The following is a 27,344-nucleotide window of genomic DNA, read 5'->3' on the forward strand; positions in this document are numbered from 1 at the left end:
ACCAGTCCTCACCTGGGGCTGTAGATACTGGAATTTGATGAGGAGTTGAACCAAATAAGGAAGTTGACGAGGACAGGGGGTAAAGTGGAATAAGTTGGTGTGGGTGATGCAGATATGGAGTCAATTGGCAATGGGAAAGGAGCAGGGGCAGTTTGAAAAGAAGGGGGTGTACAAGAAGACTTGAGTAGATACGAGGAGAGAGTAAGAGGTCAGGTTAACCAAAATTGGAACTCAATTAACTCAAAGTTAATGCTGTTGGGATGTTGACTCCCCAGGCAGAACATTCAACATTTTGGTAGGATTACTGCAAGCTTGTTGAAAACACCAAACACACAAATCCTGGAAATACTCGCGTCTCAGGCCTTTCTGTTTCCAGTTTTGATTTCCAGCCTCTGTAGCACTGCGTCAGTTTAACATCCGATACTTAACCATACAATTTGCAAAGGCACTTCCCAGAACTTGGGAAGTAATTGTGTTCTTGTAAACAAAGGTGATTGAATTTAATGCCAAAGTGTCCGTGTAAACTGCTGCAATAAACCTGTCAAATGAAGCCATTGATAAAATAAGACTTTTCAGAATACCCTGAAAGTTAGATTTAACATTGTGCTCAATTTACAATTATGGAATAAACTATGCAGATTTTAATATACTGTTAAAACACTGTTTATGTGCATTTATTTGAGTATTTTCTGTATAAATCTTGTCATGATGAAATTACACTAAATAGTACATAAGAGTTTTTAAAGACTGACATTTATAGATTTTCTTTGAATATATTACAAGTATAGCATATTAATGAGTATTTAGTAATCATTTAAAATTTGTGTAGTGTTACATAATACACAATATTTTTCACATTAAAATATACAATATTGTAAATTTGTGAAAAATATACTGCTCGAGATGAAGTTTATTAACACAAGAATTAATAACAGATTTTTACTTTACTTGTGCATAGTTCAACCACTGAGATTTAGCTTTTCTCCACAAAAAATATTTAGCAGCATTTAATATATATTCATTTAACTTTAATTCTTCACAAGACTATAACCATTTAGCTTAATAACTCAGCTTTGGGCAATTTGCAATGGAATTGAAATGACAACTGTACACTTATGCCGAAAACAAAATGGTCGTGCTTAAATAATAAAACAGAAAAGCTGAGGACAAGCAATGATTTGAGTAAAAATGACAAAGAAGTTAATGAAACTCAAAGGCAGCCATTTTGATGTTAAGGGTGAATGTGGAGAGGATATTTCCTTCTTTTAGGAGAAAATAGAACTAGGAGTCATAGTTTTAAAGACGTTGCCCATTTAAGACAAAAATTTATAGAGTTATAGAGAAGTGCAGCACTGAAACAGGCCCTTCAGCCCATCTTCTCTGTGCTATTTAAACTGCTTACTCCCATCGACCTGCACCCATACCGTAGCCCTTCATAACTCTACCATCCACACACCTATCGAAACTTGGCTTAACTGTCAAAATTGAGCTTACACACACCACTTGTACTGGCAGCACGTTCCATACTCTTCCACCCTCTGAGTGAAGAAGTTCCTCCTCATGCCCCCCTCTAAACTTTTCACCTTTCATCCCTGATCTATGGCCTCTAGTTGTATCCCACCCACCCTCAGTGGAAAACTACTCCTCCCCTATCAGATTTCCACTCTCCTCCCTGATCTGATTGCTCCTTTTTCAGCCCTTTATCTCTTCCATCAATCCCCTCCCAGCTTCTCACTTCATCCCCTTCCCCACCCACCCACCTTCCTACTCATCTGGTCTCTCCTATCACCTGCCAGTTGGTGCTCCCTTCCTTCTCCCACCTGCTGCTCTTCCTTTCCAGTCCCGGTGAAGGGTCTCGGCTTGAAACACCGAATGTTTAGCCCTCTCCATAGATGCTGCCCGCCTTGCTGAGTTTGTGTGCGCTGCTCAGGATTTCCAGCATCTGCAGAATCTCCTGTTTATGAGGTAAAATTTTCTTTTCTCAGAAAGGGTTAAGAATCTTTACAACTCTTCATCAAAGGGTGGTGGAAACAGGATTGTTGAATGATTTTTAAAAACGCCAGAGGTAGATTTGTGGTGGGGAATGGAAGGAATGGCTGCTGGTGGTAGACAGGAATGTGGAGCTGAAGTTAGAAATCAATCAAGCATGTGTGAAGCACGGATCTTACTGAATGGCAGAACTGGCCTATTCTTGCTTGTTGTGTAACGCAAAAAAGAAATATTGGTTAACAAGATAGCTCATGATTAAAATGGCCACCTTTGGAAATTTTAAGAAGCATCTAAAAGATAACTAAAAAGAAACATGAAAAAATGCATATTAACTAGTAATAGTGTCGCATGTCATTCCCATTACAAACAGCACATCAGATTGATCAAGGTACAAATACAGATTGTTTTTGTTTTTACAGTTTATGTTAGCTTATAGAAAATCATTTACTGTATACAGTTATATTTATCTCAGATTTAAGTTAATTGCAAAGGTAAATTCAGGGATCATGTTGTATTCTGAACAACTTTACTAAGGATGAGGAGGAGAGCATTTGTATTTATTTATAGAATAATTCACAATCTTGGGCATCTCAAAATGTTTCACAGACCATCAAGGGTTTGTTGCTATGATACGGAACTTCAGAAGCCATCTTGGATAAAACCAGCTAAGGCCCAGCCAGTTCCCACAAATTCTGAAACTAAATGGGTAAATAATCAGTTTCCCTTCCCACCAGGTTTTTTTTTTGAATCATTAACATTGTCCAGGAGAAATCTTGCTCTTGGAGCAAGATGTTGGGTAACTACCATTCAATCCAGATAGCAGAATACTTCAGTTGTCCAAAAGAAAATTCAGGTAAAAGACCAGCAAGTTATGGTGAACTATTTCCCTGGATGTCCATTCCAGCTTGAGTAACTATTGCGGACTAGACTGTGCAGCTCCCTTTTTTGTTGTGACTGTGTGATATCGATTGGGGAGACGACCTGGAGATAACAAGTGACACAGTGCTAGATTGAACTGAACTGAGCTGAGTTGAATGTGCCTAAAGTCTTCTGATGTGTTTGTGGATTGGTGCTTTATATTCCGTGTTTTTCATATAACCATATAACAATTACAGCATGGAAACAGGCCTTCTAGTCCATGCCGAATGCTTACTCTCACCTAGTCCCACCGACCTGCACTCAGCCCATAACTCTCCATTCCTTTCCTGTCCGTATACCTATCCAATATTTTTTAAATAACAATACCGAACCTGCTTCTACCACTTCTACTGGAAGCTCATTCCACACAGTTACCACTCTCTGAGTAAAGTTCCCCCTCGTGTTACCCCTAAACTTTTGCCCCCTAAATTTCAACTCATGTCCTCTTGTTTGAATCTCCCCTACTCTCAATGGAAAAAGCCTATCCACATCAACTCTATCTATCCCCCTCATAATTTTAAATACCTCTATCAAGTCCCCCCTCAACCTTCTACGCTCCGAAGAATATAGACCTAACTTGTTCAACCTTTCCCTGTAACTTAGGTGCTGACACCCAGGTAACATTCTAGTAAATCTCCTCTGTACTCTCTCTATTTTGTTGACATCTTTCCTATAATTTTCACTCGTTTTATTTTTGCTGATTGTGCAATTTGAGCTTTTTTTTTGCATGTTGGAGAGGGGTCAATGTTCATCTTTGAATGTGCTCCATGTTTCCTTTGTTTCATAGCTGTCTGTGAGAAGACAAATCTGAGGGTTGTATACTGCATACGCATTCTGAAACTGCTGATCTCTCAGATACAAATCTTCTCAAGCTGCTGGTTTTAGTCCGCTTCATCCAAGGTCACATCTGAGTTTTAGTCCACATGAATGTCAAGAGGTACGGGAAAAGAGCCAGGAAAGTAGAGCAGAGTCCAGGATCAGACAAGCCGTGGTCTGACTGAACGGCAGTGCAGGCCCAAAGGCCTACCCCTGCTTGTGTCTTACCAATGTCCTGGCCAACATCTGTCCATTTCACTCTGCCAGGGACGGTCCCAAACCCGGGTGCTAGAGGAGGAGGGTGGGCACGGGACTAGCAGCCCCATCCCATAAGAACTCAAGAGCTACAGATACGCCAACAGAGGCTCCAAAGACCTTATCCCTGGGAGGAGGAGGATTTTTGTTTAGGAGACGAATGGAGTCGTGTGGTGAAGGCGGAAGGCACAGGGCCGGTCAACTTTCTTTCAGCCCAGGACAGAGGACGCTGGCGAGCTGCTGTTGGCAGTCTAGGCCCCGGTAGGGATGATGGGCTTATGAAGAATCTTGCTCTCTGCGTACTCACGATGCCCTTTGGCTGTGAAGCATTTCGAGAAACCCAAGCAGGTAGAAAACAAATTCTATTTTTAAGTTTGACCATTGAGCTGATACTGACACCAAGGTTAGGCCCCTGTTACAATCTAATATTTTGATCTCTAAGTTTAAAAACGCATTTAGTTTAGCAAGTTAAAGACATTAAAGTAGATATGCCTTTTAGGTTCATCTGTTGTACTTCTCTGTTTAGTGAATTCATGTTAAAATAGAGGATTGAAATCTACTACAAATCTACGAGCTGTCAATCCGATTCTGGCTTTGAACAAAATTATCTTCTTGCCCTGAAATACAGATAATGAGAAGAGTTTTGGTACCTAGCGAGAGTTCAGTAGAAACTATTCCAATTACGAACGCAGTTAAGTGGAGACCCACTCCATCTGCCCATACCCCAGACACTCCTCCCACAGGCTCACCTCCCCCCCCCCACTTGATTCCACGCTCCACCTTCCTCTCCCAGATTCCATCTTAGAGGCGTCCACCCAAAACCTCCCAGCTTCTGATGCCGTTTCTACTCTCCCTTCCTCCACCTACACTGTGGTCGCGCGAGATTGTTACCGCTCAGGGAATTCCGGAGTTCGGAGTTCAATTCCAGCGCAGTCTGTCAGGAGTTTGTACGTTCTCCCTGTGACTGTGCGGGTTTCCTCCGGGTGCTCCGGCTTCCGCCCACGGTCCAAAGGCGTACCGGTTAGTAGTTTAATTGGTCCTGTGATTAGGCGAGGGTTAAAACGGGTTGCTGGACAGTGCGTTTCGAGGGGTGGAAGGGCCTATTCCGCACTGTAACTCGATAAATAAATAAATCGTTTTATACTGGCATTCGATCTCCCCTCTTTCAGTCCAGACCAAGGGCCTTGACCAGAAACGTTGACTCTCCAGGAGATGCTAACCCACTGAGTTGGTCCAGTGTTGTGTCTGCTTTGGAGCAGACTGACCAAACTTGGGTCCACAGCTCATTAAACTCTTGATTAATAGCTATTGTTGAGGGGTCATGACATAAAAAAGGTTAAGAAACCCGTGCCGTAGAGAGTCAGGTGTCATTCAGCGACTAACAGGACAATAAAAGTCAGCCAGTCAGTGACTTGATCCAAAACCAACAACTTTTCAGAGGAGAAGCTATTTTTTGTGGTGGAAAAGAAACATTCCCCTGTTGGATGTCCAAAGACTGAAAGCTGGTCATCAGGAGAGAACAGCAGCGATGGGGGTTCAGTTACGCTGCACACACAAGACCATAAAATAGGAGCAGAATTAGGCCTCTCGGCCCACTGAGTCTGTTCTGCCGTTCTATCGTGACTGATTTATTTTCCCTCTCAACACCATCCTCCTGCCTTCTCCCCATAACCTTTGGTACCCTCACTAAACAAGAACCCATCAACCTCCGCTTTAAATATACCCAAAGACTTGGCCTTCACAGCCATCTGTGGCAATCTCTGGTTGAAGAAATTCCTCCTCATCTCTGTTCTAAATGGACCTCTCTTTTAGTCTGAGGCTGTGTCCTCTTGTGCTAGACTCTCCCACCATAGGAAACATCCTCCCCACATCCACTCTATCTAGGTCTTTCAATATTTGATAGGTTTTAATGAGATCCCCCCCCCCCCCCCACCATTCTTCTAAACTCCAGTGAGTACAGTCCATGAGCCAACACACACTCCTCACACTCATCCCTTACATTCCAGGGATCGACCTCATGAACCTCCTTTGGACCCTCTCCAATGCCAGCACATCCTTTCTCAAATAAGAAGCCAAAAACTGCTTACAATACTCCATATGTGGTCCGACCAATATTTTATAAAGAAGTCAAGGGGAGAACGTACAAACTCTTTACAGACAGCGGCAGGAATTTAACCCTGGTCGTCGGTGTTGTAAAGTAACATGCTGACGGCTACACTACCTTGCCACCCAAAGAATGGGATTCTCATCTGTGCAAGCAAACCTAGTCTTTCAAATTGCATGCCATCAAATTACCAACTAAAGGGATGCCCTATTCTGAGGCTGTGCTCTCTAATTTTAGACTCTCACACTATTGGAAACATTTTCTCCACATCCAATCTATCTAGGCATTCAAATATCTGGTAAGTTTCAATGAGATCCCCCACCCATTCTTCTAAATCTAGTGAGTGCAGGCCCAGAGGCATTAAACACTCCTCAAAGATCAACTTTTTCATTCCTGGGATCAGGCTCTTAAACCTTCCCTGGATTCTCTCCAACACCAGGACATCCATTCTTAGATAAGAGACCCAAACTGCTCACAATATTCCAAGTGTGGTCTGACCAAAGCCTCAGCATTACATCCTTGCTTTTCTATTCTAGTCCTCTCGAAACGAATGCTAACATTGCATTTGCCTTCCTCATCACCAACTCATCCTGTAAGCTAACGCCTATGGGATCCTGCACGAGGACTCCCAAGTCCCTTTGCATCTCTGATTTCTGAATTCACCATCCAGCCCAAGATCTTAAGGCACAAACTAACGGAGATGGGAGTAGACTCTCACATGGTGGATTGGATAGTGGACTACTTGACAGATAGACCTCAGTATGTGCGGTTGGGAGACTGTAGGTCTGACACGGTGGTCAGCAGCACAGGAGCGCCGCAGGGAACCGTACTCTCTCCGGTCCTGTTCACCCTGTACACATCAGACTTCCAATATAACTCGGAGTCCTGCCATGTGCAGAAGTTCGCTGATGACACGGCCATAGTGGGGTGTGTCAGGAATGGACAGGAGGAGGAGTATAGGAAACTGATACAGGACTTTGTGATATGGTGCAACTCAAACTACCTGCGTCTCAATATCACCAAGACCAAGGAGATGGTGGTGGACTTTAGGAGATCTAGGCCTCATATGGAGCCAGTGATCATTAATGGAGAATGTGTGGAGCAGGTCAAGACCTACAAGTATCTGGGAGTACAGTTAGACGAGAAGCTAGACTGGACTGCCAACACAGATGCCTTGTGCAGGAAGGCACAGAGTCGACTGTACTTCCTTAGAAGGTTGGCGTCATTCAATGTCTGTAGTGAGATGCTGAAGATGTTCTATAGGTCAGTTGTGGAGAGCGCCCTCTTCTTTGTGGTGGCGTGTTGGGGAGGAAGCATTAAGAAGAGGGACGCCTCACGGGTCTTAATAAGCTGGTAAGGAAGGCGGGCTCTGTCGTGGGCAAAGTACTGGAGAGTTTAACATTGGTAGCTGAGCGAAGGGCGCTGAGTAGGCTACGGTCAATTATGGATAACTCTGAACATCCTCTACATAGCACCATCCAGAGACAGAGAAGCAGTTTCAGCGACAGGTTACTATCGATACAATGCTCCTCAGACAGGATGAAGAGGTCAATACTCCCCAATGCCATTAGGCTTTACAATTCTACCGCCAGGACTTAAGAACTTTTTAAAAGCTATTATTAATGCTTTTTGAGATAGTGATTTAGATGCATATCATATTTTTTACTGAGTTAAGTATTGTATGTAATTAGTTTTGCTACAACAAGTGTATGGGACATTGGAAAAAAAGTTGAATTTCCCCATGGGGATGAATAAAGTATCTATCTATCTATCTATCTATTTAGAAAATCGTCTACATACTAAGTAAATACCATCTGTGGTAACACCCTTGTGAAGATTTCTATTACCAAGATCCTGTAATAATACAAATCAGGTGAGATTGTCTGGTTGCTACTCACGGTTCCTAATCTTAATTGGCCAGATTCGAGTGGCTCCCAATGAAATGAGCGCCACGCAGCCGATGCAGCCGGTCACTAACGCCATGACCAGGTGATAGAATGGCCCACATTGTGCACAGCAGCTCTGGGTCCTAGAAGGGGAAAACAAACAAAATCCTCAAATATTGATCATAAAGGTGTCAGATTAAGATTAAGATTTGTCACACGTACATGGAGACACGCAGTAAGATGTGTTTGTGTCAATGCTAGCTGGGGCAGCCGGCAAGAGTCGGCTCACTTCTGACACCAACACAGCCTGCTCACAAATTAATACTGACAAGATGCACATCCTGAGCACAAGTGATTCTGCAGGCGCTGGCCTCCGTCGGTCGGGGTTGACCACGGTGTTGCGTCCTAGCCGCCTAGATACACGAGCAGGGGCAGTACGATATGGAGAGCGAGCTGTTGCCCCTGTAGCAGGCTCCCCTGATGAATCCAAAGGAACGGCAGAGACCGATACAGTTTGGCACCAGCGGCAGCGCAGGAGTTGCCAGTCAGGGTTAAACTCAATGGAGAGCTGCCTTTGGGACTCCAGCTCCGGATATTTCCCTCGTGAGTTTATTCCCAGAGCCTTCCTTGTGAGTGGGTACAGCCACAAGGTTTGACATCAAAGCTTTCCTTCTCCTAGGTGAGCTGCCAACCACGGCTGACGGGCCCCAGCTGCCCAAAGCCACTGGTTTTAAGGCACCAGTTACCTGTCTTTGCCCCTTCTCCTGTCAGTAGAAACAGCTCCTTGAGGTTGTTAAAGCCAAGGGTGCTAGTGGGGATAAGCTCCACTATCTACTAAATGCTCCCAATGGCGTGCCCCTCAAATAGTCTCTGACAACCAAGTCCAGCCCCTGGCCTTCACGTGTGGCTTAGCTGTAGGTGCTGGAGTTCTTAAGCAACATGTGCAGAAAATGCTAGAGGAACTCAGCAAGTCAGAAAGTATCTAACCGGTACATCTTTGGAATGTGGGAGGAAACCAGAGCACCCGGAGGAAACCCGCGCGATCACGGGGAGAACGTACAAACTCCTTACAGAGAGCGATGCTGTAAAGTGTTATGCTAACCACTGCACTTCCACGCCACATTATCTGCCTCTGGATTCCAGCTAACTGCCCAGAGGCATGGTTCCACTACTAGAGACACTGCCTCACAGTCCATCCTGTCTCTTTGAAGTCTGCATGTTCTCTCTGCCCTCTTGGCTTCCTTCCCCCTCTGCATTCCATGAATGTACTGTTTGGTAGGTTAATTACCCATTTTAAATTGCCCCTCCAGGGCGTAAGGGAATAGAGGAAGCTGGCGGAGTCTGATGTGCATAAGGTCTGTTGGATTGGCGGCAATGGGTGATTGATGACCAGCATCAATTTAGTGGGCTGAAGGGCCTGATTCTGGGTTGAATTTCACTGACTGAGGATCTTAGCTTCAGGTGGAGACATGGAAGTATGATTGTTCTGTTACCTTTCACCTTCCCAACGCCCCAACAGACTTCTGACAAATTTCCATTTCCAAATGAAACTGATCCCACAATTCCTCCTTCCCTCCAGGAGGGCAGAATTCCCAAACAAACTCCGTTCTGGAGTGTACACTGGCCCGGGATATCCATGAGCCTTGCCATGTGCAATGGTACGGGTGTTCATGGAAAGCTTGCTCCTATACAGTGCTTCTCCTTATCGATGCTGCCTGGCCTGCTGTGTTCCACCAGCATTTAGTGTGTGTTGTTGTTTGAATTTCCAGCATCTGCAGATTTCCTCGTGTTTGCTCCTATACAGTACCATGGTGGTGGGGCGCCATCTACTGGACATGCGGAACAACCAACGACAACATCAAAATACACACATACCCAGCACCCAATGTAGAAAAATTTGCCTCTAGCTCCACTTTAAATCTTTTCTCCTCACAGACTTGGGTTCGTCCGTCGGTAAGAAGACAGTACATTCTCCCCATAAATGTGTGGGTTTCCTCCAGATGCTACGGTTTCCTCCCGCGGTCCAAAGACGTACGGGTTAGTGTTAAGTGAATCCTGGGCTACGCGGGTGAATCCTGGGGCTACTTGTGGGTTGCCACCCAGCACAATCCTCCGACTGTTTTGGTCGTTGACACAATTCCCTGTATGTACTGCCAACAAATAAAAAGCTAATCTTTTACTTCCGAAAACGCAAGTGCAGACTTACTTGCAAGGATGAAGGCTCTGAATAATGAGCACTCCAAGTCCATTGGCTACTTTGTCGGTGAAGCTCATGGATCCGTAGACAAAGGCCCCACTTTGCTGTAAGAGGAAACAGAGAGACGAGTCACTGCTGAGGTCTTCTCCCAGAGACCATCAAGACGAGTGAGGTCACTACACACATCACCTCAGGGAGAGGGAAGTCCCCCTAGTGGTCATCAGGCTGAATGGTGGAGAGACAAGATGGAAACAAACTTGGAACTACAGGGGGAGGGGTCATCAGTGCCAAACCTCGTCCTACGTGTCCCTTCAGGGGGGAATTTCCTGAGCCACAGGGTGGCAAATCTGTGGAATTCCTTGCCACAGATGGCTGTGGAGGCCAAGATATTGAGTATATTTAAAGCAGAGGTCGATAAGTTCTTGATTAGTCAGGGTGTCACAGGTTACGGGGAAAAGGCAGGAGAATGGGGTTGAGAGAGATAATAAATCAGCCATGATGGAATGGCGGAGCAGACTCAATGGACTGAATGGCCTAGTTCTGTTCTTACATTCTCCACCGCCATTACACCACTATCATGGGAGAACATACAAACTCCTTGTAGACAGAGGCGGATTTGAACTCAGGTCACTGACACAGCTTTCCACTGAGGTATCTACCTTGCCACCTCAAGTTCTTTCCTGGCATACCTGCGGAAGGAGACAGAATCCCCACTCATTATACGTCCCATTTGTGTTACTAGATACGGGAAAATCGAGGCTTCCTCTCCTGTTTGACATTGGTGGGACCAGCAGTACCGTGGAGGTACTTGGAGGAAGTGGGGAGGGTGGAAATGGAACTTGGCTCTGCAAAGCACTTTCCAGTCTTCCTGGATCTCCGCTCTTTTGACAAACCGTTGGCAAAGTGCAACAAATCAACAGCCAAGGACGTAGTGAAGATGCTGGTTTCCAAGTTCAAGGATTCAAATATTCAAAGTACATTTATCATCGAAGTACGTATACACCCTGACATTCGTCTTCCCCACAGACAGCCACAAAACAAAGAAAACCATGGAACCCATTCAAAGAAAAATATCAACCACCCCCCACCACCACGCACAGAAGGCAACAGAAGAGAGTCCAAGCATATTAATTTCAGCTCAGTGCTCATTATATGCAGACCACCCTGATTGCAAAATTGCCCAAAACAGTCAGCAGTGAAAACTCAATCCTCGTTCTGGTGGCTGTGTTTGAACCTTATTTTGTTTGCAGTGGGTCACAGGTGCCGGTTTCTACAAGGCAGAGCTTTCAGGGGAGAAGATGATCCACACTACAGAAAACTTTACTCCCATGCCCCCTGCCACCCTCCACACAGATTTCACCAGGCACCCCAATTCCTTACAGTGTGTTCTCCTATGAGATCAGCCGTCATGGAGAGGGAGGTCACCAAAATCGTGGCAGAGCCACAGCCGAGGAGAACAGCAGCCCCGAACACACTACTCTTGATCTGGAAAAACCAGACCCAATAAGCAAACGCCAAGATCATCACAAGCCCGACGAAGTAGGTCATCTAGAAGAGAGAGATACAGGTAAGTCATAAATTGAGAGGAGATGTCAACAATATTAACGTATTGTCCTTCGTACAATTATATTGCATTTGATTTCCTTGTAAGTATCGACATGAAAATGAATCTCAAGGTAGTACGTATTACCTTAGAACATTACAGCACAGAAACAGGCCTTTTGGCCCTTCTTGGCTGTGCCGAACCATTTTTCTACCTAGTCCCACTGACCTGCACCTGGACCATATCCCTCCATACCCCTCTCATCCATGTACCTGTCCACGTTTTTCTTAAATGTTAAAAGTGAGCCTGCATTGACCACTTCAACTGGCAGCTCATTCCACACTCCCACCACTCTGTGTGTGAAGAAGCCCCCCCCACTAATGTTCCCTTTAAACTTTTCCCCCTTCACCCTTAACCAATGTCCTCTGGTTTTTTTCTCCCCTAACCTCAGTGGAAAAAGCCTGCTTGCATTCACTCTGTCTATACCCATCATAATTTTATATACCTCTATCAAATCTCCCCTCATTCTTCTACGCTGCAGGGAATAAAGTCCTAACCTATTCAACCTTTCTCTGTAACTCAGTTTCTCAAGTCCCGACAACATCCTTGTAAACCTTCTCTGAACTCTTTCAACCTTATTAATACCCTTCCTGTAATTCGGTGACCAAGACTGCACCCAATACTCCAAATTCGGCCTCACCAATGCCATAAATGTACTTTGACAGTAAGTTTACCTTGAACTTCAACAAGTGAGCATGGGGGGGGGGGGGGGGAAGTAGGGAAGAGAGGAGGTCGGGGAGGGGGGGGGGAAAGAGGGTGGATGGCGAGACAAATTAATCCTCTGTTCCAGCGTCTGCTCTCCTCATTCAAGATAATTAACTGCTTTTCTGAACAATTGTGAGACAGCAGTTTTGTTTTAAACTCACAAGTACACTGCAAATTTCTACTGCGCAATGCAACACAGTAGTTGTGAAAGTGGAAGGCATAGCCACATTGGTCTTACTAACGCCGAATGTAACTTTCTCTCCAACCTCAAACGTCAGGGAAAGTTGCTTGTGGCTAACAGTCAGCATCAGTGTAAAGGTCAAGAGGACTCTTCTATGCACTAAGATCCTACTGCATTTGTTTTAAGATCAAATCTATGAGTTCTTAAATTAAATTTCCATTTCATTTCACCTGCACCCATTACCACATCTTAGAATTATAATAAAAATATTGTTCTGTCTGTAAAGCTTTCCCCGTACCTTTATGAGTAGACCACAACACATTCACTTGCATGGAGAAGATTCAGTCATGAACGCTTCCAAAAAATCTTACACCAAGTAGATTTTTTAAAAAAACATTGACAATGCTAACAGCACTCACATTTCTGCCGATATGCTTGTTCACAGGCTTCATGAGGAGTGAGGACAGAAATCCGCTGACGTACATCACCAGGGGGATCACGGCAATGTATTTCTGCAAAAAGACAATTCAAGTAAGCTGCACGTTCAAGATTCAAGATCGTTTAATCAAATTTCCAGTACCCGAGTGTGAAGGAGAACAAAATAATTACTTCGATCCAATGCAGCAGAGAAAAAAAAACACAGTAAGATAAAGAATGCAATAAAAAAAACAAACACAATAAATATAAACACACAAGATGGCTTACATACATCGATTGATTTTATGTCCATAGAGTTCCACTAATTAACTTCTTATTCGCATACTTCAAACAATGTTTTATGGGAATAAGTTGGAATATTGTGTTCAGTTCTGGTCCTCTCATTATAGGAAGGACGTGGAAACCAGAACGATCCTGAGATTTTAAAAAGTGCTTTATGAGGATAGGTTGAGTGAGCTGGAGCTTTTCTCTTTGGAGCAAAGCAGGATGAGAGCTGACTTCATAGAGGTGGACAAGATGACAAGAGGCATTGAGCGAGTGGACAGACAAGAGCCAAGGGCAGAAATGGCTAATACAAGAGAGTGTAATTTTAAAGTGATTGGAGGTGTCAGAGACAAGTTTTTTCTATACACACACTGAGAGTGGTGGGTGCGTGGAATGCCCTGCCAGAGGTGGTGGGTAGATGCAGATTTATTAGGAGCGTTTAAGAAACTCTTAGTTAGACAAAAGGAGGGTTTTGTAGTAGGAAGAAAGGGTTAGATTGATCTTAGAGTAGGTTAAAAGGTTGGAACATCTTGAGCCAGAGAGCTCTGATGGTCTATGTTCTAAAGATCTACCACATTTATCTGCACATCCAAAGCTTCCTTATCCACTCCTCATGTGGACGAGCCTAAAGTGACACCAGACAAAACAAAAGTTTGTTTCTTTGTAATGCTTTGTGTGATCTTTTGCTATTGGATACCTGTCCTCCACAAGTATCATTAGATTCGATTTGATCCCATGTACATGTAGAGTGAGATGCGTTGTTTGCATTGACTATCAATGCATCCAAGGGCGTGCTGGAGTCAGCCCGCAAAAGTCGCCACACATCACGGCAGCAACGCAGTGTGCCCACCACGTTCAACACGACAAGGTGAAGAAGCGAAGGTCGTGGAGGCTGGTTGAAAGGAAGAAGGGGCCATACACTAATTTACATATCCCGGTTAGTCATCATTCTGACACCTCAATAAAGCAAACCAGATGTCGGCCCAGACTTTGCCGACCTCGGCAAAACAGTTAGCCTGGAATGCTTGGCAAATAATCGAGCATTTGTTCACCGACACTTACCTTCGGTAGATTTAGAGTGTAGGTTAGGTACATTGCAATGTAGACTTGAGAGAGGTTGACAATAAGTCGAGTGCACATATACAGAAAGGCCACCTGTTAAAAGAAGAGAACCCTGTTGAAGACCAACTTTGTCTGCCTATAATCACAGGAAGCCTGTAACTGCTGACAGCTGAAGGAACAGGATTGAAAAACTCGAGACCCTACAGTACTCTATATAGTGCGCTGTACTGCTGCCGCAAAAATAAAACATTCTGTATAGAGCAGGAATTCCAAATTTACAGATGGTACAAAACTTGAAAGCACGGTGAACCTCACGGGTGGTGGCAAACGGACGAGGACAGATGACTGGGAAGGGCGACAGAAGGCACGTGAAATGCGAGGCCAAGAAACATGAAGTTCTAGATTTAGAAAGAATAAGAGGCAATATAAACTCGAGGGCACTGTTCCAAATGGGATGCACGAACAGAACTGGGGGTACAATTGCATCATTGGTTAAATCTGCCATGGGGAAAATGGCAAAAAAAAAAATATTTTAGAACAAATTGGATCCAGGGCTTTATAAGTACCACAAGGCACAAGCAGAACAAGTTTTGAAGCACTACCATTCTCAGGGACAGCTTCTATGCCAATGATACAAGACTCTTGAATGGACCTCTTGTACAAAACACTTGATCTCTCGCCCGAAGCTATCATGGCCGTGCACCTTACTGTCTGCCTGTAATTTCTCTGTGACTGTCCTAGATTCTATACCATTCCCCATTCTGGCACCCCTCTTACCCTTTATCCTCACACCTGCCTGTTACCCCTTTCTAGTACTCCTCCCTTTCCCCCCATGGTCCACTCTCCTCTCTCATCAGTGAGGTTAAGGGTGAAAGGTGAAACATTGAAGGGTCCACTCAGAGGGAGCTGCCGACGGAAATGGTGGATGTGTGTTCAATTATAATATTTAAGAGAAGTTTGGATAGGTACATGAAGGGGAGGGGTTTGCAGGGATATAGCCCAGGTGCAATTAACAGGACTAGGCAGAAGAATGGGTTGCCATGGACTAGATGGGCCAAATGGCCTTTCTATGCTGCACTGGAAAGGGTTGAGTAGAAACAGACTCTTCAGCCCAGCGTGCTCATGTTGACCATCAAGTCTTATCAACAGAACTGTGCAAAAGTCTTGGGCACATATATATATATATATATCTGGGGTGCATTTTACATAGTACTGTAGTAATTTTATGAATTGCACTGTACTGCTTTGTGTTGGCACGTGGCCAAGTGGTTAAGGCATTCATCTAGTGAACTGAAGGTCGCTAGTTCGAGCCTTGGCTGAGGCTGTGTGTGTGTCCTTGAGCAAGGCACTTAACCATGCATTGCTCCACGACAACACCGGTACCAAGCTGTCCTAATGCCCTTCCCTTGGTCAACATCGGTGGCGTGGAGAGGGGAGACTTGCAGCTTGGACAACTGCCAGTCTTCCATAAAAAAACCTTGCCCAGGCTCGCGCCCTGGAAACTTTCCAAGGTGCAAATCCAAGGTCTATCAAGACTAACGGAGACCTACACTACACTGCTGCCACAAAAAAAGTTACATGACATATGTGAGTGATGATAAAGCTGATTCTGATATGGGTCTCTGTTGTGGGCTGAGAGTGGGAAGGGGACAGGGAGAGGGGAGTCATGGTTGGGACAAGGGGAAGGGAGAGTGGAAGCTGCAGGAAGCACCAGAGAGACATTCAGTAATGATTACCGTAGATGTCGGATTATAAGCCGCTACTTTTTTCCCACATTTTGAACAGCTTTGAACACTGCGGCCTTTACTACGGTGCGGCTAATGCATGATTTTTTTTCATGCCGCCAAAAACATTTTGCCTCGTAACAGTAGACCAATAAAATTGATGAGTAGTTCACAGAGGTCCAATGAAATTGTACGATAAATCAAGCGCACTTTCACAATTAAATTATTGTAAATCAGTCATTTGTACTCACCCTCATCAACATGGAAAACACTCGAAGAAAAGCATTGTGCTGCCTTGATGGCAGTTATTTAGTTTATAATATTTTCGCTTAGTAATTCATTTGTTAGTATTTTCTATTTAAAGTTAGAAGTGTTTTAACTATATTTGTTTTCTGTACTACATCCCGGGATGCTATGACGTCACATCCGATTTCGCCGCGTCTTGTGGGAAATACCGGTTTGCGATAAACGGGAAGGTGGGGGGGAGCACATTAGCCGAGCGAAAACGCTGCTTTTAAGTTAAAGGCGATCAATAACTTTTCCTGGTAGGCTGCAGTATATATATTTTTTACCAGTCGTTAGGAGATATTGGAATGTTGTTCAGTAAAAAAGTATACGCAACGTAATTTGTGTGTTACCGATACGTATGTATATTTAAAAGTAGCCGCGTTACAGGCACGGTTCGAAAAAAAGCATTTGCAATATGTATTTGTTTATGTTACCATATGGATTTAATTAAAAGTTAAAAAATCCTCACGTGTAATATCTTTCTGTGTAAATATCTCATATTACAACGTGGGACACCTGCGGCCTAAAATCCGGTGCGGCCTAAAATCCGGTGCGGCTTGTACAAGTACAAAATTGATTTTCTTTCTAAAATTAGAGCCAGCGGCTTTTAATCAGGTGCGCTCTGTAGTGCGAAATCTACGGTAATAAGCTGACTGTTTGGAATCAAATGACCTTTCCCAGTGTCTCAGGGCTGGGTGTGTCTGTACCCATGCCAACCTCTGCCCCTCCTTCTCTGCCACCTGTCCCCCACCCTTCCCGCGGTGCTCCATCCTCACCATTCCCAACACCTTTTGCTCCTGTCAGATTTACAAACTGGCTCTCCATGCCACATTGACAAATGCCTTCCTGTCCAAAAGTCTTACGCACCCTAGCTCTGTACATGGGTCTAAGACTTTAGCACAGTACTCTATACTAACTTCATCTGGTCAGTAGCCTGTGGTCCAGGTGTGGGTCAATGGGACCAGACAGAACAATAGTTCAGTGTGCTGCAGTGCTGTACTCCTCTACGACTCCAGGAAACGTGGAGAGAGCAGCTGCTGTCAGCGGGAAGAAGGTGCAGGAGCCTCAGGACTCACACCACCAGGCTCAGGAACGGTTATTACCCCTCAACCATCAGGCCCTTGAACCAGAGGGGATAACTTCACTCACCCTTCACTTGCCCCATCACTGAAACAACCTACAGACTCACTTTCAAGGACTCTTCATCTCATGTTCTAGATATGTATTGCTTGTTTTTTTCTTCTTCTTCTTTTTGTGTTTGCAGTTTGTCGTCTTTTGCACACTGGCTGAGGGCCAAAGTTGGTGTTGGTTCTGTAATGGTTATTATTCTGCAGACTTATTGAGCATGCCTGCAATATCAGGGCTGTCCATGGTGACATACATGTACTTTGATAATAAATTGGCTTTGAACTTTGGAGAGAAACTGCTTCCGCTGGCAGGAGAGGCAAATGCAATCATGACATTTAGTGGGGTTGGAGAGAAATCTGAAGTTTTGGTCGGAAAGAGAGGCCAAGTTGGATTGCTCTTACAGTGAGCTAACAGGCACGGAAGAGGCTACCCCCTCCTCATTGTAACACTGGGTTTCTGTAATAGTTTTGTAGATTCGGTGACTTCTAATAAAGGCTCTAGGCATCAGTACTCTAAAATGAATAAATATATAGTTATTAATATAAACCATATTAATATAATTATATATACAAATTATATAAATATTAATGTCACTAGCATACACTGTGAAATTCATTAACTTTGTGGCAGCAGTACAATGTAATACTTAATAAAGAAAACAAAATTGTAAATTATATATATATATATATATATAATAGCTTTAAACCTGATTCTGTTTCTGTCGTCACTGAAACAGGATGTAGTCCACTACTCCAAAGGTTCACTTACGTGATAAAAAGACAACTCCTTCAGCCAATGTTTCCACCGCAGCAGTGGCTGGCTCGGGGATTTCCTGGAACCACCGAGGACTGGCGTACGTTCGCCAGCAACCTCCTCATCTTCATTCCTCCTCTTCTCCCGAGTTCCAATGTGGAAAAGCACTGAAGACACAAAGCCAATTCCAATGACAACCAGCGCCAGGGTCTGCAAACAAATTGAAACAAGATTTAAGTAGCTATAAAGTTTCCTGTGCAATTAGCTTAAATCCTAACTACTATTACAAATTTGCCCAGAACACATTCCAGAGAAATGGAAGGGATCATACAACTCGGCACGTAATGAAGGTGACAGAATTTGTCCTGCGATTAGGTTATGGTCAGATAGGTCAGTTGCTGAGTTGTGCAGCTCATTGGGTCAGAGTATACCTTTCCCCTCTCAATCTCGCACCAGTACTATCGCTTGTTGTTATTTATTTTGCACAAATTATGTACAATTTATGTTAGTTTAACTTGTTGCAATACACTATGCTGCAAAAAGCTCATTTTCGTGGTGTCTCTATCCTGCGCACGTCCACGACAATAATAAACTTGACCATGGAACATAAAAATAATAAATTTGAACATGAAATACACAAGTCACAGAAAACTCATGTTAAATAAAATTTCAGGGCAACCCACGATGACAACTTAATCTTATTTAGACGACAAAGATCACTTCACTCTGGAGAGATTTATAAACAATAGAGATATCACCTTTCACCTCCACTGAATTTCTACCCGGGCCTAACTGCTAGATCAAAGTCCCTGTTTGCTAGTTGGATTAATTGAATCTGGCAACCTCATTGTAGTTCTCAGTTAGCTGGGCCACTGTGTAAGGCTGGAGTTAATCTGCATTGATTGATATTAATCAGCGAATTCTACAGGGCAGCTGGTATCAGAAACAGAGTACCACACAGGGAGCACTTCCTGTGCAGGTTTGGTTAACGCACTCTGTGGGCATCGAGGTCAACAGAATACTTGTGTTGGCTTGAAGCACCTGCTGCCTTGTGTTAGATTCTGATGCTTTCTAACCCAAGGTTCTTTCAGAAGTCAGGAAAAAGGCACAAAACTCATTTCACAATCGTTATATAGAGCGTGATAAGATTCACAAGGTTAATTCCCGGAATGGCGGGACTGTCATATGTTGAAAAATTGGAGCAACTGGGCTTGTATACACTGGAATTTAAAAGGATGAGAGGGGATCTGATTGAAACATATAAGATTATTAAGGGATTGGACACACTGGAGGCAGGAAGCATGTTCCCGCTGATGGGTGAGTCCAGAACTACAGGCCACTGTTTAAAAATAAGGGGTAGGCCATTTAGAACAGAGATGCGGAAAAACTTTTTCACCCAGAGAGTGGTGGATATGTGAAATGCACTGCCCCAGAAGGCAGTGGAGGCCAAGTCTCTGGATGCATTCAAGAGAGAGTTAGATAGAGCTCTTACAGATAGTGGGGTCAAGGGATATGGGGAGAGGGCAGGAATGGGGTACTGATTGTGTATGATCAGCCATGATCACAGTGAATGGCGGTGCTGGCTAGAAGGGCCGAGTGGCCTACTCCTGCACCTACTGTCTATTGTCTATTAAAACAAAGGAAAATTGAGAACAGGCAGTGATAGAGGTCTACCAAGTGAAGGGAGAGAAGACAAGTTAAGATACTAAGAGGGTGGTGACCACATGGTGTAGCTCTTTTATACCTATAGATAAAAGTTCCATTCAAATTTGAAGATAAGAGTTAATCAAGGAGAAAACTACTATTCAAATAGTGCAGTACCAAGAGAAACTTCCAGAATCAGTCTTTGTACATCCAGTAGGAAAACACTGAACTGCACATACACACTGACACCACTAGAGGCTTATTAAACTGTTACATGCACATGAGAAACAAGAGAAAATCTGCAGATGCTGGAAATCTGAGCAACACACACAAAATGCCTGAGGAACTCAGCAGGTCAGGCAACATCTACGGAAAAGAGTAAACAGTCGATATTTTGAGCCGAGTCCCTTCAGCAGGACTGGAAAGGGGAAAGACACCAGAATAAAAAGGTGGAGGTGAGGAGAAGGAGGATAGTCAGAAGGTGATAGATGAAGCCAAGTAGATGGGAAAGATAAAGGGCTGGAGAGAAAGGAATCTGATAGGATACAAGGGTGGACCATAGGAGAAAGGGAAGGACAAAGAGACCCAGGGGACGGTGATAGGCAGGTGAGAAGAGGCAAGAGGCCAGAGAGGGGAATAGAAGAGGAGAGGAGGGGGGGCATTTTTTTTACTGGAAGGAGAAATTGACGCTCATGCCATCAGATGTTGCTCCTCCACCCCGAGGGTGGCCTCAGAGGAGGTCATGTCAGAATGGGAATAGGAATCAGAATTAAAATGGATGGCAGATGGAGCAGAGGTGCTCGATGAAGTAGTCTCCCAATTTACGATAGGTCTCACCAATGGAGAGGCGGCCAAATTGGGAGCACTGTTACAACAGTGCTGTGCAGAAGAGCATCTCTGAATGCACAATTTGGGCCACAGCAGCAAAAGACCACATAATGAAAGAGCCACTGAGAAAGGAACAGTGCAGGTAGACAAAGTGTAAGCGCCACAACAAGCTCTTCTTCTCCTTCTTTGGCTGTCCATCGATTTTGATGTTGACTGAGGCCTGGGCAAGATTGTATGGAAGACCTGCAGTTGCCCAAGCTGCAAGTCTCCCATCTCCACGCCACCGATGTTGTCCAAGGAAAGGGCATTAGGACCAATACAGCTTGACACCGGTGTCGTCGCAGAGCAATGTGTGGTTAAGTGGCTTGCTCAAGGACACAACACGCTGCCTCAGCTGAGGCTCGAACTAGCGACCTTCAGATCACTAGACCAACACCTTAACCACTTGGCCACGCACCAACCACAAGGTAGCTCTTTAGTATAAAGAGGTCCATTCAAGAGTCTAATAACAGCTGGAAGCTTTCCTTGAGCCTGGTGGAACACTTTCTTAAGCTTTTGTGTCTTCTGCCTGATGGAAAGGAGCAGGGGTTGGGTCACAGGAGAGAAGAGAGAATGGTTAAGGTGGGAGCAGTCCTTGATTAGGATGGATGCTGTCCTGCACGAGAGGAGCCTGATTTGCGTGATGGACTGAACTGCATCTACAACTCTACAATTTGGCAGAGCAGTTCCAATACAAAGCTGTGATGCATCTGGAGAGGACACTTCTTATGGTGCATCTGTAAACCTTGATGAGATTCATCTGGGACATGTCTAAATCCCTTAGAAACACACACACACAAAATGCTGGAGGAACTCATAAGGTCAGGCAGCACTGTACGGAAATGAATAAACAGTCAACATTTTGGGCTGAAGCCCTCCGCCAGGACTGGAAAGGAAGGGGGAAGAAGCCAGAATGAGAAGGGAAGGAGTACAAGCTGGCAGATGATAGATAGAGAAGGGCTGAAAGAGGAGGAATCTGATAGGCCAAGAGAGTGAACCATGGGAGAAAAGGGGCAGCTGGGGGATGTGATGGGCAGGTGAGGAGAAGATGAGCAAGAGCATTTTGTGTGTGTTGTTCTGGACTTCCAACATTTGCAGAATCTCTTATGTCCTCATTCCTTAGCCTTCTGAGACAGTAAAGGCACTGGAGTGCTTTCATACCAAACACATGATGTTCCCGGAAACCAGTTTCCTTCGGTGGAGATTAATGGGAGCATCATGATCTTTGGCCTCAGCTTTTTATTTTAGCCAAAGGGAAGCTGACACTTCAAAACTGCCCAAATGAAGAACTTGCCAGAAGAGAGTTGTTTTGAGAAATTCTTGCATTTGTTTCCCCAACAGTGATGTTCACAATGTCTCAAAAATCCACATCCAGAGATCAGGAGCATCTCAGACTTTCTTCTCCATCTTTGGCGTCTGTGTGCTTGTCCCACCCCTCCCTCCTCTCCCACCCTTAGGCATTCTTTGTTGACCTGGCTTTAGCTAACTCATTCCCAACTCTGCAGCTGATGTCAAATTTGTCTAACAAGGTTCAGGATGTTAACATCTCTGAAGATCTGTCCTGGGCCCAACAATTACAAAGTTGGCACGACAGCAGCTATACTTCATTAGGAGTTGGAGGAGATGTGGTACGTCACCAAAGACCAATTTCTATAGACGTACTGTGGAGAGCATTCTAATGCTTGCACCACTGTCTGGTATGGAGAGGCCATTCTTCATTCTTCAAGCCCATCACCTCTTCTACCCATCACCTTCAACTCTCACTACACCTCCCCCCCAACTCACCCACCTACCTACCTTCCTCCTCACCTGGTCGCACCCATCATCCTCCCCTCCCCATGAAATTCCTATTCTGGCTTCTTTCCCCCTCTTTTCCAGTCCTGATGAAGAGTCTTGGCCCAAAACTTCAACTCTAGATGGTGCATGAACCTGCAGTGCTCTCCCAGTATTTTCTGTGATTTCCAACTTCTGCAGAATCTCTCGTGTTCACTTGTTTGCTCACCCTGAACAGCGGAATGTCCTCTTTGCCAAGACTGTTGCTGTCAACATCTCCAGCTTGAAAGTGGAACAGCAGCCATGCGATCCCATACACGGCAATGTTGGCCACAACTGTGAAAGCATATCTAGGAGAGAAACCACGGTGACATCTCAGAGCCATTGGAGGATCACGAATTTCTACACATACGATTGACGGGCAATTAGAAAGAACAAATTGCAAGGTTACAGGGGGAAAAAGACAGAGAGGAAATTACCACAATCTACAGTGCTGTGCAAAAATCTTTTATATATAGATAGAGCTACGGTGCCTAAAATCAAGGAAGCATAGTACAAAGGAGATTTGTGCAGTATATAACAAATGTAATAAATGTATACTTTGAAAGAGATGCACCCATAGTACAATCATGCTTTGGTTGCCTCCCTGCCCTGACCTACCCCTCCCAATTCCCATCACCAAGCCATCATTGCATTAGCAAGAGTACTGTAATAATTTTATGTATTACACTGTATAGGTGCCCCCCGCTTTACAAATGTTCACTTTACGCCACTTTGTTTTTACAAAAGACCTACATTAGTAACCTGTTTTCGCATTACAAAGAGAATTTTTACTTTTACGAAAATTTTTCCCATATAAATGAATGGTTTTTTTTTTCGCTTTACGCCATTTCGGCTTAAGAAAGGTTTCATAGGAACGCTCTACCTTTGTAAATGGGGGGGGGGGGGGGATAACACCTGTACTGCTGCCACAAAATTTCATGACATATGTGAGTGATGATAAACCTGATTCTGATATGGGTCTCTGTTGTCGACTGAGAGTGGGAAGGGGACAGGGGGAGGGGTAATTTTGTAATGATCAATGATTGTTTAGAATCAAATACCTTGCCTGGTGTCTCACAGCAGGGTGTGTCTGCACCCGTGCCTTCCCCCGCCCCAGCACCCCTTCTCTGCCACCTGTCCCACACCCCTCCCACGGCGCTCCACCTTCGCCATCCACAACATTCTTTGCTCCTGCCAGATTTACAAATGTGCTCTCCAATCCACATTGACAAAGACAGAAGTCACAGACACCCTAGCTGTATATGTGCCTAAGACCCTGGCACAGCACTGCACATTAACTACACAGGAACACCCAGATTTAAGAACACGTTTACTCTATATCACCCAATACAATGACTATGGAGTTGTCAAATAATCACAGTAATCAATCTTGATAATTAAGAACTAAAATATTCAGAAATCTCTGGAGCTGGAGCAGGGCAGATGGAAGAAAGTAGTGGAGTCCTGCGCAAGAACAGGCGAGTCTGGTTACATAGAAACAGAAAACCTACAGCACAATACAGGCCCTTCGGCCCACAAAGTTGTGCCAAACATGTCCCTACCTTAGAAATTACTAGGCTTACCTATAGCCCTCTACTTTTCTAAGCTCCATGTACCTATCCAAAAGTCTCTTAAAAGACCCTATCGTATTCGCCTCCACCACCGTTGCTGGCAGCCCATTCCATGCACACACCACTCTCTGACCCTTGACATCTCCTCTGTACCTACTCCCCAGCACCTTAAATCTGTCTCCTCTTGTGGCAATCATTTCAGTCCTGGGAAAAAGACTCTGACTATTCACACGATCAATGCCTCTCATCATCTTATACACCTCTATCAGGTCACCTCTCATCCTCCGTTACTCTAAGGAGAAAAGGCCAAGTTCACTCAACACATTCTCATAAGGCATGCTCCCCAATCCTGGCAACATCCTTGTAGATCTCCTCTGCAACCTTTCTATGGTTTCCACATCCTTCCAGTGGTGAGGCGACCAGAATTAGAATGGGGTTTAATATCACAGGCATAAGTTGTGAAATTTGTTGTCATGTGGCATCAGTATATTGCAATACATAATAATAAACTGAATCACAGTAATTATATATCTATATATTTAAGTTAAATTAAATAATTAGTACAAAGAGTTTCCCAACTGTTAAAGATAAACCCAAGCAAGACTTCACATGGTACTGCCAACCTTCCAGATCTTCCTCAGCACCTGCACAGTTAAGGAACAGACCACCTTTAGCCAGCAGCCAGCAATGCAGGATTAGTCTGGTGCCTGTTCAGGTGGGAATTTCACAGGATTTGAGGATCAAGCAGGGAGGAACTTACCTGGAAGCGGTGAGTTCCACCCGCTCGTGTTTGTTGGTGACAAGCTCTGGTATCAAGGACAGATGAGAGATCTGCACTGAAGCCCATCCAAACTGGAAGATAATGATGAACGGAGTGAAGTAGATGAGCTCAACCCACTGCGGGATGTCTTCGCTGCCGCCCACAGGCGGGTTGAAAATGAATGGAAAACAGAGAATGACACAGGCACTACCTGTTACAGTGGAGAGAAAAGGCACGGCTGAAATAATCTGTTCAATGGAAGAACACAACAATACAGTTTAATTAAAGAAAGGAAACAAATATTTGACCTGCATGTTACTTGGACTAGAAATACTATTTGTCAGGTTAAGTCATTTATCAAGGAAATAGGCCATTCTGTCTAAATGACAAATGCTGTCCAAAATTTCCATTCAAACTAGTGCCACTTGCCAGTGTTCGGGCCACGTCCCTCTATACCAGGTCTTCCCAAACCTTTTTATGCCAAGGACCATTACTCTTAAACAACTGGGGTCCGGGAACCCCTGCTCTAAATCTTCCCTATCCAGTCCAAAAGTCCTTTAAAAGTTGTTAATGTACCTCAAAAATTCATTTGTTTACCAAATACGTATACGTCAGCATATATAACCCAGGGTTAATTTTCTTACAGGGATATTCAATAAATCCATACTAGAATGAATGAAAGACCGCACCAATTTGAGCATTCGGCGAGTGTTCAAATGACAAGAAACTGAGCAAATGCAAAAAGAAATAATAATAAATAAACAAGCGATAAATATCATGATTGATCTATGTCAATCTAGCACATAGATATCCCAATGTAAAAACACTGTCACACAGATTCTTATTAAATCTTCCCCCTTTCACCACAGACTTAAGCCTTTTAGTTCCTGGTTCCCCGATACTGGGGGCAAAGACTGAGCACATTCACCCTGTTTATGGCCCTTGACGACTTTATTCACGTCCCCGATGAGACAGACTCTAATCAAAACTCCAACCTGACCAGCCTCGCCCTAAAACTCAAGTCACTTGAATCCTGGCTACATCCGTGTAACCCCCCCTGGCACCGCTTCCAGTTAAAACAACATGTATCCAAGAGCAGGGTGGGCAAAACTGAACACAATATTCAGTAAACACAAGGAAATCTGCAGATGTTGGAAATTCAAACAACACACACAAAATGCTGGTGGAACACAGCAGGCCAGGCAGCATCAGTAGGAATTATAGATGGGGAGCAGCGAAAGAGGGTTTCACTGAAGAGAAGATTTAAACTTCTTCAGTGTAGGTAGGCATCACTGGCAGAGGCTTCGCAGTAGTGAATTTAAAGAGCAAACACGAGGAAATCTGCAGATGCTGGAAATTCAAACAACACACACAAAATGCTGGTGGAACACAGCAGGCCAGGCAGCATCTACTCAGTAGGTCAATATTCAGTAGGTCAGAACATAGTAGGTCAGGTAGCACATAGAGGAATAAACATTTGATGTTTTGGGCTGAGACCCCTCTTCAGAACAGTGTTCTGATGAAGAATATCAGCCCTAAACATCAGCTGTTTATTCCTCTGTATCGATGCTGCTTAACCTGCTGAGTTCTTCCTGCATTTTGTGTGTCTTCATCAGGATTTCCAGCACCTGCAGAAACCCTTGTCTGTACAATGCTAACTTCCTTGGATATACAGTAATTAGTTTAGTTCCGATACCGTGCATGCTTAATTACTAATCAGAAAGTGTATTTCAGTTGTTAATCATATCATTATGTGCCGTGTCATATGAAATGGGCAATCATGGTCTTTCCAAGACCATGATTGTTCTGGGCAAATTTTTCTACAGAAGTGGTTTGCCATTGCCTTCTTCTGGGCAATGTCTTTACAAGATGGGTGACCCCAGCCATTATCAATACTCCTCAGAGATTATCCGCCAGGTGTCAGTGGTCACATAATCAGGACTTGTGATATGCACCGGCTGCTCATATGACCATCCACCATCAACTCCCATGGCTTCACGTCACCCTGATCTGGGGGTGGAGGAAGGGTAATAAACCTGGCCCAAGGGTGACCTGCAGGCTTGCGGAGGGAAGAGGCACCTTGCACCTCCTTTGGTAGGGACGTACCTCCACCGTCATCCACAATGTTAATAACCAATTAATTCTACACGTTAAAGGTCAATAAACTCGAGAATTAGTAAAATAACTGTACGCTATCAAGTATTACTCCGGTCTGCATCGTTATCTTGTCTTGGCATGCTTGGTGACCTTGGTTGAACAAATGGGAGTGAAGCTTTCAAGGCCACGTACAGCTTGGGTGACTCATTATGTCTACACAATCTCTGTCAATTTATCATCTTGACTCCTGCGTTACTGAACTTCCACGCTCAGAAAAGG

General features: G+C 44.3%; 1 protein-coding gene across 2 annotated transcripts in view; it reads right to left on the bottom strand.

Annotated features, from left to right (window-relative positions):
• The window catches only part of mfsd12a (major facilitator superfamily domain containing 12a), a 59,619-nt gene that overhangs the window by 1,342 nt on the left and 30,933 nt on the right, over nucleotides 1-27,344 (bottom strand). The window contains exons 2-10 of one of the 2 annotated variants that reach the window (XM_073068216.1): nucleotides 24,969-25,179; nucleotides 22,825-22,945; nucleotides 18,327-18,521; nucleotides 14,419-14,511; nucleotides 13,074-13,166; nucleotides 11,546-11,713; nucleotides 10,175-10,269; nucleotides 7,981-8,111; nucleotides 1,743-4,595 (exon numbers count right to left, since the gene is read on the bottom strand). In XM_073068216.1, coding sequence (XP_072924317.1) covers nucleotides 4,546-4,595; nucleotides 7,981-8,111; nucleotides 10,175-10,269; nucleotides 11,546-11,713; nucleotides 13,074-13,166; nucleotides 14,419-14,511; nucleotides 18,327-18,521; nucleotides 22,825-22,945; nucleotides 24,969-25,179 — 1,157 coding nt within the window. In that variant the 3' untranslated portion in view covers nucleotides 1,743-4,545. Of the gene's footprint in view, nucleotides 1-1,742; nucleotides 4,596-7,980; nucleotides 8,112-10,174; nucleotides 10,270-11,545; nucleotides 11,714-13,073; nucleotides 13,167-14,418; nucleotides 14,512-18,326; nucleotides 18,522-22,824; nucleotides 22,946-24,968; nucleotides 25,180-27,344 lie in introns of those variants that run through there. The other variant, XM_073068215.1, reaches the window with a different exon arrangement.

The sequence above is a fragment of the Hemitrygon akajei genome, chromosome 16 (assembly GCF_048418815.1).
Source record: "Hemitrygon akajei chromosome 16, sHemAka1.3, whole genome shotgun sequence".
Taxonomy (NCBI): Eukaryota; Metazoa; Chordata; class Chondrichthyes; order Myliobatiformes; family Dasyatidae; genus Hemitrygon; species Hemitrygon akajei.